General features: G+C 38.9%; 1 protein-coding gene across 1 annotated transcript; it reads left to right on the top strand.

The window, feature by feature from the left end:
- Positions 1-7,368: 7,368 nt before the first annotated feature.
- On the top strand, positions 7,369-10,039 carry LOC139639713 (olfactory receptor 2K2-like). Its single transcript, XM_071513861.1, has 3 exons — positions 7,369-7,805; positions 8,458-8,684; positions 9,660-10,039. Exons 1-3 carry the CDS (start codon positions 7,369-7,371, stop codon positions 10,037-10,039), a joined length of 1,044 nt encoding a protein of 347 aa, XP_071369962.1.

The raw sequence follows: 10,039 nt of genomic DNA, 5'->3' as shown, positions 1-10,039 counted from the left end.
TACGTATATTTATCTTACATGTGTCTTTTATTCAGTGTCATTTCTTTTAACTTGCTGACTGTGAAACACTTTGAGCTTCAATTCTTTGTATCAAAGGTGCTATACAAATAAAAGTTATAATGGTAACACTTTACAATAAGGGTCACTAAGTTAAGGGTTAGTTAATGCTTAATAAGCATTAACTAACCCTTAATTAAAAGTTAACTAATGTGTCTGGTAATCATTTACTAATGGTGTTCATGTTAACTAAGGTATTAATTTATACATGATTTAATAGTCATCTTTATAAACTATTAAATAATGTATAAATTAATTTCTTAGTTAACATGAACACCATTAGTAAATTACACATTAGTTAACTGTTAATTAAGGGTTAGTTAATGCTTATTAAGTGACTTCCTAGTTAAATAAAGGTTATATTCTCTAGTCAGCTGGTCATCACTTCACACCAGGTGACAAATCCACTGGTATCAGTTCATTTATAAATCCATCATTGGTAAAAATCCCACATGCCTCTGTTCATCACTCAGCGTCTCCACCAGCAACCGTAATCTACGCTCCGCCCAACTCAGACCATCCCCAAAGTCCAGTATGGTGACGTTCTAAACTGACTCATGCTGTTTGTTTATTATGGTTATGTTTTCACTATTTGTATAGACTTGTATACTGTTATTGCCTCTTGGCCAGGTCGTCATTGTAAATGAGAATTGGTTCTCATTAAATAAAGCCAATAAATACAATTAGCTGGATTAGAGCATGTTAAAAACTGCTACCATAGCCATGCATTGTGGCAGCTTTTAAAGTGTTTGCGAATGCCTTGGAACTCCCTTCTGTCTGTTAAAAATCTGTATAATGATGATGATCTGTTGAGTGATCAAGTTTAAAGAGAGAAACTTTCTTCCACAAAGTTGACTTGTTTTGCGTTATTGACTGGACATTGTTGAGTCAGTTCGGCTGTGTGTGTGTGTGTGGACACACACACACACACACACACACTCTGCAGGACAGGGGTCCCTACAGAGCTCCTAGTGCCTCTTGGTACATGCAGTTAATTAACACACTGTGAAAGTTGCTGCAACAACAGGCAAACAAACATTGATGGTGAAATAGTGAGGTCATACCAATGCATTGAGATTTCAAGCTTTTCAGTAACTCTAAAAAGAGTGTTGTCATGATTGCTAAAACCAAGGAGGATCAGAAGCAAAATGTTCCTACATACTTTATGGCAGACCAAGCGCTAAATGTGGTGAACAAAGTAAGATATCTGGGTCATATCATCAGGAATGATTTGTGCAAGTTAAACATAGTCTTTTGTGGAGTTAAAGGGTAACTTCGGTATTTTTCAACCTGGACCCTATTTTCCCAACTGCGGGTGTCTAAGAAACTAATGGGGACAACAATTTTTGAAATTGGTCCAGTATTGAGCGAGATCGCTTCAGCCGGCAGCCGAGAAACGGGCTGCAATGTAATCCGACGGGGCAAATGCGCACCGTCAATGTACGTCCACTAAAAGAGCTTGTTTTTGCCACTGACCGGCTCAGATTGTTATTATAAGTGTCTGACACAATATGGAAAGGACCCTATACAGAAATGAAACGTACTTCCTTACCTTTAGCTTGATCCCGTCTGTGTGTAACCAAGTCTCGCCCAAGTCCCGCGAGAGCTTAGTTGTTGCAGGAAGTCACCTGTGGAAACGTGAGTGAGAGTTGGAGAGAGCAGTGCCACCGGGAGGAGTTTGTTGTGTTGGAGTACAGAGATCGTAGCTTAGCGTTATCTAAAAGATTTTCTAAGTCATGGCTGAATATTTACCTGATTTCGACAACGTGGAAGAGGCCTTTGAATTCGATGGCGGCCCGTATTTATTTGAGCCAGAGTATACGGATGAAGAGCTCCTACTCATTGAAGAGCTACCATCATCATTCATTGCCAGTAAGTATCTCTATGATATCTGCTAATGTATAGGATATACAAATGTAGGCATGAACCTTAGCGGAGGTCTGCGCTCTCCGAGTGCCTTTCTAGTTTAGTGATTGTTTTTGCCGTGTGTACTGATGCCAGGACAACACAATAACTTTAGCTAATAACATTACCTCCACTCTGTCTGCAGCAGGTCTCTCCACTCTTGGGACAGCATTTTTCTTTAGGAAAAGTGCTTTGGGATAGGATTTCGTCTCCTCTTTGGCTGGCTGTAGTCATCCCGGTCAAAATGGTCACTGCAGACCCGATGGTCTGCAAGGCGCAGCGTATGGACAGGAGTGTTGGCATCCATTTGTAGCACAACTAGCCACAACTTCAGCGGGTCACTATCCAACAAAGGCAGTCTGTGAAAGCTGCGCGAAGTGTTGCGCGACATTTTGTTGGCACAATTCGGAAATGCGCAAACACGAACCATTGTTTTTTTTGTTTTTTTTATTTAGATCTTTTAGATAACGCTAAGCTACAATCTCTGTACTCCAACACAACAAACTCCTCCCGGTGGCACTCCTCTCTCCAACTCTCACTCACGTTTCCACAGGTGACTTCCTGCAACAACTAAGCTCTCGCGGGACTTGGGCGAGACTTGGTTACACACAGACGGGATCAAGCTAAAGGTAAGGAAGTACGTTTCATTTCTGTATAGGGTCCTTTCCATATTGTGTCAGACACTTATAATAACAATCTGAGCCAGTCAGTGGCAAAAACAAGCACTTTTAGTGGACGTACATTGACGGTGCGCATTTGCCCCGTCGGATTACATTGCAGCCTGTTTCGCGGCTGCCGGCTGAAGCGATCTCGCTCAATACTGGACCAATTTCAAAAATTGTTGTCCCCATTAGTTTCTTAGACACCCGCAGTTGGGAAAATAGGGTCCAGGTTGAAAAATACCGAAGTTACCCTTTAAGAGCCGTGGATGCAGTTCACAAAGAGGGATTTTGGACAGATCCTTGAAATCAAGGCCTACTCCTCTGTGTTGGATACTCAAGCCACTGACAGAGGTGCATCTGAGTTTTCTCTACAAGATGCCACCAAAAGCTCAGAAATATCCAGAAGATGAGTTGGTGACTATGTGACTATGATGGAGCAACAAAATGACTTTTACAGAGAGCTGCTGGAGCAGCAAAGTAAGAACTTTAAATCTTGTGTTGAAATTATCTCAGATGGTGTGCATAAGAGAGTGGACAGTGCAATCAAAGAGATACATGAACTCAAGACTAGTCTGGAGTTTGCTCATGGAAAACTGGAGAGTCAGGACAAAGTGCTACGTGAGAATGTAAAAAAACTGAAACAACTGGAGGAAGATCTGGCAAAATCTGTCGAGTTCCTTGATGGGATTGAGAGAAAAATTGACTATTTGGAAAATCAATCACGGAGGAACAATATAATTATTGACGGTGTCCCTGAGGATAAAGGTGAAAATTGGGAAAAGTCAGAAATGAAAGTACAAGAGATACTGGGAAAGAAATTGGGCTTGAATGTAAAGGATATTGAAATAGAACTGGCCCATAGAGTCGGGAAGTTTGATGAAAGCAGGCCGAGACAGATCATAGTCAAACTCCTATGTTACAACGACAAACAGATGATACAATCACAGGCAAAGAAACTCAAAGGTACATGGATTTACATTAATGAAGACTACTCCGACCTTATCAAGAAAAAAAGGAAGGAGTTGATGCCTGAGCTGCGGGCCGCATGGGAGAGAGGTGATTCTGCAGTGCTGAGGTACGACAAGTTGATCATCAAACCCAGAAAAAGTTCCTGAACTATGTACATCTGACTTCTGACTTTCTCATCCTAAATAATGACATCGGGACCTTTAAAGCTCCCAAATAAAGGCTTGGTAATTGCACATGTGAACATTTGTAGCATATGGAATAAGATACATGACTTAAATGATTTGGTGCTTGTTAATTCAATTAATATATTGGCAGTATCAGAGTCTCATTTGGATTCATCTATTCAGAATTCAGAATTATTGGTTAATCATTTGGATTCATCTATTCAGAATTCAGAATTATTGGTTAACGGTTTCTCACTTTTCAGGAGGGATAGAAATATACATGGTGGGGGGGTTGCAATTTTTGTACAAAACCACCTTCCTGTTAAATTATGTTCTGATTTCATGCTGAAGGATGTAGAAGCATTGTGTATTCAGGTACATCTACCCCACCTGAAACCAATTGTGGTGGGCTGCTGCTATAGACCTCCTGATGCTGATGCCGACTATCTTGCCCTATTATGTGAAATGATTGACAGAGTCTCCGATGTGAACAGTGAAATATACTTGCTTGGTGATATGAATATAGACTGGATAGCCAGTACCTGTCCAAGGAAGAAAAAAATATCATCATTAATTAGTGCTTGTAATATATCACAAATTGTTTCCTCACCAACTAGAATCTTTACCAATCAAGCAGGCCATACTTCCTCTACATGTATCGATCATATATATACCAATGTACCTGAGCTATGCTCTAATACAGTCTCTGTACCTGTAGGTTTTAGTGACCACAATTTGGTTGCTTTCAGCAGGAAGGCCAAAATTCCTAAAGCAAGAGCAAAAGTTGTATATAGACGATCATACAAAATATTTTCTAGTGATCACTTTGTGATCACTAGAAATACAGAAAATACAGAAAAGGTTACTCGACTTGTACAGCTCTTATACAAATGACTGATGATTGGTTGAGGGGGATTGCTGACTTTAAAATAGCAGGAGCAGTTATGTTAGATTTCAGTGCCGCATTTGATGTCATTGATCATGACATTTTAATTGACAAGCTGAAGTGTTATGGTTTTAGCCAGGCTGCAACTACCTTGATGAAGAGTTATCTTTCCTCTGGAACTCAGAAGGTTTTTTATAACGGTAGTTTATCAGATTGCAGTAGTTTAATATGCGGTATACCCCAAGGAAGTTGTCTGGGACCACTTCTGTTCTCAATTTTTATTAATGATCTGCCCCTAGCTGTGAATAATGCAGGTATAACAATGTATGCAGACGATTCTACTGTGTATTATGCAGCAACGACATGTCAAGAATTAAATCAAGTTTTATCTAGTGAGTTAAATATAGTATATGACTGGATTAAAACAAATAAATTAGTCCTAAATATATCCAAATGTAAAGGTATTGTTTTTGGGTCACGATATAAATTGATTTCTAAGCCTAAACTGGAGCTATCCATATCTGGTGAACCCATAAAACAGGTGGATAAAGCTAAATTGCTGGGCCTAGTCCTTGATAGTCATCTATCATGGACTGAGCACATCAATACAGTTGTCAGTAAAATGGGCCGAGGCATTGCAGTTACAAGAAAGTGTTCTCCTTATGTACAATCACACATGCTGGGTCAAGTGTCTAAATCATTAATTTTGAGCCACTTGGACTATTGTTCAATAGTATGGTCGTCTGCATCCAAAACTAATCTTGCAAAATTACAAGTCACACAAAATAGGGCTGCTAGACTTGTTCTGGGCTGCTCAATAAGAACTAGCACTGAAAAGTTGCATTCTAGCCTTTCTTGGCTCACCATTGAGCAAAGGATTTTTTCAACCATGGCCAATTTTTTTGGCTGTATTATTAACTTAAAAAAACCTGTATTTTTATTTGACCAAATAATTTATTGCAATAACACACATAAACACAACACCAGATTTGCCAGTAATGGTCATATTGTGGTTCCCAGTCTAAGGACTAACTCATCGCAAAAAACTGTCATTTACAGAGCCATAACATACTGGAATAGTTTACCTTTCAAAATTTGTTTAATTAAAAATAAATTATCCTTTAAAAAGGACATGCAGAGGCATCTGCTGGCCTGTAGATGAGTGGGAAAAAGTAGAAGGTATACTTGTGCGTGTGTTTACAATATTGTGTGTTTCTACAAGTGGTGCAATCTTTTCTTTGTCTTTTGTCTTTTAAAATAAAAATATTTTCAATATATTGATTTATTTAGTATTCTACTTTTAATGTATGTAGCCTACAGTGTACCCAATACTGAACTGAAATGACTGAATGTAATTCCTTTTTTCAATCTTTCTTCTTTATTTTCTTTTTTTGTTTAAATTTTACATAAACATAAGTTTAGTATTTATTCATGTAAATTGATGAAATTGGATGTTTTACATGTAATGTAGTGTAATATATTGTATGTAAGGTGTGGACCCCAGGAAGACTAGCTGATTGCCAAGGCATTCAGCTAATGGGGATCCTTAAAATAAACAAAATAAACAAAATGTATGTGATGACAACCATGTGCAGCGCCAGTGTTGCAAACTGTATGCACAAGCCAGTATGCTGGCATGCAAATTTCATATGTGTACAGATGATGTTAAAACAGCTCTTTTTAAAGCCTACTGTACTCCACTCTATAAAGCCCACCTGTGGTGCAGTTATAGTAAAGCAAAAATGAGAAAGCTTCAGGTGGCGTTTAATGATGCATTCAGAATCTTGCTTAAGCTCCCAAGATGGACAAGTGCAAGTCACATGTTTGTGACTAGCAATGTTCCCACCTTCCATGCTGTGTTAAGGAATTTCATGTATAAATTTATGTGTCGGCTAATTGATTAAAAAAATGTAATCATAATGGCTTTGACTGAGCCTACACAAAGTGACACAAGGTATTCCTCTTGTTTTTGGAAACATTGGAACAAATGTCTGTATGTGTTTTAATCACTTGTGAACTGCCATGATCTCGTACTTCTGTGCTGTTTTGTTTTGCGTGAAAACGTACCAACAAGTTTTCAATGAGCAAATTGAACTTGAACTTGAAAGTACTATCACAGTGTGATGATGGGGATAGCTGTTGATGGTTACAATAACACTGATCCTGACTGTGTATAGCTGTTGGAGGGCGTGCTCATTACCCTGTTATTGATGGACAGTCAAAGTGGTGCTGTTGTTATTTGGATCACAACACATAAAAGGAGATTCTTTCTCAAGTTCGCCACAACTTGCTCAGACAGGCGGACAGCAGCACAGCACAGCTCAGCTTTTCTCCAACACCTTTCATTTACTGTGGGTATTGCTGCAATTATAACAATGGATTCTGGGTTTAGTTTTCCGTGTTATTTGCTATATGAAATGTTGAATTTTAATTGCAATGAGACATTTTGAGATTAAGCTGTAGTTGTCTGCTTTATTGTAGCTACTATGAGGTAGTTAACTATTTTTACATTTACAATGAAGATAAAGGGTATTAAAGGAAAGCAATGTAAGGCCATAGGCCAATCATGTCATATATCATATCAGATATCATATACTTGTCGTATGAAACTCCAATTTTGTTCTAAAGGTTTACATGGTCCATTACAGGTTGAGCAAATATCACCTTAGGTGATATTTGAACAGCAGTGATATATTAATTAATGAGATGAGCAAACCATCTTATAATGCAAGGCTTTTCAAATCATCTCCTGTATTTTGTTTTTTACAGAGCTCTGCTGGTTTGGATGGAGAACGTAACCATGGTAACACCTCTGACACAGCCTATCGTGTTTGAGCTGGAGGGGTTCCATGTACCACAAGGCCAGGGGTCTTTACTGTTCTTCTTGGCTCTGCTCAACTACATGGTGGTGCTGCTGGGGAACGGGGTGGTGATGAGCATCATCGTATCCAACAGGGTCCTGCACAAACCCATGTACGTGATGATTTGTAACTTAGCAGCCTGCGACCTGCTGGGAGGCACGGCCGTGCTAATCCGCCTCATGATCCATTTCTTAACGGGGCAGAAGAAGATCCCCTACATCACCGCCATCGCCCAGGCCTTCTCTGTGCACATGTACGGTGCTGCAGTGCAGACTATTCTTGCTGCAATGGCCTATGACAGGTATCAGAATGCATGGGCATGTTGTGAGAAAATTGGTCACAGATTTATGTTTAGTATTGGTTATTTTTTGTTTGTTCATTATTTATTCATTTGGTAAATATATGTTGACTCAGATGACACAAACCCAATCCAGGTAATCTCTTCCCTTATCCTGTTTTTTACTGTTTCCAAATGTCCAGTGTTTCAGTTTAAAGGAAACTTCAGTATCTACCTGTTAAATGACATATCAACCTCCTAATTTAGTTTATTTTCATGTTATAACCAAATGATAAGGGTATTTTTTAATCCATTTCTTACCGTCAACAAATCCTATGAAAATAACAAAATCAGCAATGAATTTGTTAGGCTAAAAAGGGAACGTGGGGAGTCACAAAGTAACGGGAGTAGAGCAAACGCATTGTTGATTTTGTTATTTTCCTAGGATTTATTGACGATAAGAAATGTATTTAAAAACACCAACCGTATCCTTTGAATTGAAAATTGAAAATTCTATGACCCTCGGGCTGTTGAAACCCTATCATAACCTGTTGGATAAACTCAAAAATGCATGGTGGTCAAGCTGAAAACAAGGCTGTCTTTCATGTCTTTCAACAGTTTGGTGATACGAGGTTATTGCGACGATATTGTGTTTGCTGCTCCTCTGCCTCTGCAGGTACATGGCTGTGTGTGAACCGCTGAGGTATCACGCCATCATGACATCAGCACGGCTGCTCCTCTGCTGCGCCCTGGCCTGGCTGGTTGCTTTGCTCTGTATCGGCGTGCTCTTCGCCCTCAACGTGGGCACGCCCCTGTGCGGCACCACCATCAAGCACGTCTACTGCAGCAACCGCTCTATTCTGAGACTGGCCTGTGGGCCCACTCCCATAAACAACATTTATGGTCAGTTCCTAATGTGAAATAATGATCAGAGGCTAGAGACAGATAATGATACTATCACAGACAACCTCAGTGATATTCACTGAAGATATGATCCATGAACTATTTCACAACCAGTGGTGGGAAGAAGTACTCAGATCTTTTTACTTCAGTAAAAGTAGAAATACCACAGTATAAAAATACTCTGTTACAAGTAAAAGTCCTGCATTCAAAATGTTACTTAAGTAAAAGTACAAAAGTATTAGCATCAAAATGTACTTAAAGCAACAAAAGTAAAAGTACTCATTATGCAGAATGGCCCATTTCAGAATAATACAGTATATATTATATAATTGAATTATAATTATTGATGCATTAATGTGTAAGCATCATTTTAATGTTGCAGCTGGAAAAGGTGGGGCTGATTTCCACTACTTTATATACTGCTGGGTAGCTTACAGTAATCTATAATAATACATCACAATTTATTAGTTGATTATGTTTTGTATTAATAATCTGAATCTGCAAAGTAACTAGTAACTTAAGTTATCAAATAAAGGTAGAGGAGTAAAAAGTACAATATTTCCCCCTGAAATGTAGTGGAGTAGAAGTATAAAGTAGCATTAAATGTACCTCAAAATTGTACTTAAGTACAGTATATGTATTTAGTTACTTTCCACCTCTGTTCACAATCCAGCTAAATTAAAATTATTTTAATGATGCCTCCTTGCTATCACACCACTGCATTATTGCTTCACACCTGAAAGAATTTATATGAAAAATTGACTCTTTTCAGCTGTTTCCTGGCACAAGAAATAGTCTGCCAGAATGCTGTTTGAGTTAGTTTTGTGTTAAAATACACTCATTATATTGAACTGTACATCATTCAAGAAAGAGTTGTCAGCAATGTTAATGGAGGGTGAATTAGACAAATGAGTGATGGGAAACTTACATGAACTGTAACCAAAAAGCTAATTGTGGATTTCTATCTTTTTCTAGGCCTGTGCATGTCCTGGTCTCTGAGCACAGGCACCTTCCTCATCATCGCATTTTCCTACATCAGAATCCTGCATGCTTGCATAAAACAAGGCAGGAGTGAAAATGGCGTCCGTAGCAAGGCCTTTCAGACGTGTGCATCACACCTTGTTGTGTATGTACTATATGAAATTGCCTCGGCAATCATAATTGTGGCCTACAGGTTCCCCTCAGTCTCCAATAACATCAAGAAGTTCTTTAGCATTTTGTTTATCATTGTTCCACCGGCCATCAACCCCATTATCTATGGTCTGGTCACTAGAGAGTTACGCACAAGCATCATCAAGCAGTTCACCACACGAGTCTCACCCAAACAGCTGCAGTGGGTCAATCCCTTCAGATGA

This window comes from Centroberyx affinis, unplaced genomic scaffold (genome assembly GCF_046629955.1).
Source record: "Centroberyx affinis isolate AG114_WGS23_722 - 3 ecotype Tasmania unplaced genomic scaffold, CSIRO-AGI_Caff_v1 ptg007582l_1, whole genome shotgun sequence".
In the NCBI taxonomy this organism is placed as follows: Eukaryota; Metazoa; Chordata; class Actinopteri; order Beryciformes; family Berycidae; genus Centroberyx; species Centroberyx affinis.
Note: the sequence above shows the minus strand (reverse complement) of the source record. Positions and strands in the feature narration are given on the sequence as shown.

What these genes read in the sequence shown, in the direction of transcription:
- LOC139639713 (XM_071513861.1), top strand. Translation starts at nt 7,369, where the DNA reads ATGCAAGGCTTTTCAAATCATCTCCTGTATTTTGTTTTTTACAGAGCT. An exon ending in GCTGCAATGGCCTATGACAG is followed by an intron (nt 7,806 to 8,457) that starts GTATCAGAATGC and finishes CTGCCTCTGCAG; the next exon opens with GTACATGGCTGTGTGTGAAC. An exon ending in TCCCATAAACAACATTTATG is followed by an intron (nt 8,685 to 9,659) that starts GTCAGTTCCTAA and finishes ATCTTTTTCTAG; the next exon opens with GCCTGTGCATGTCCTGGTCT.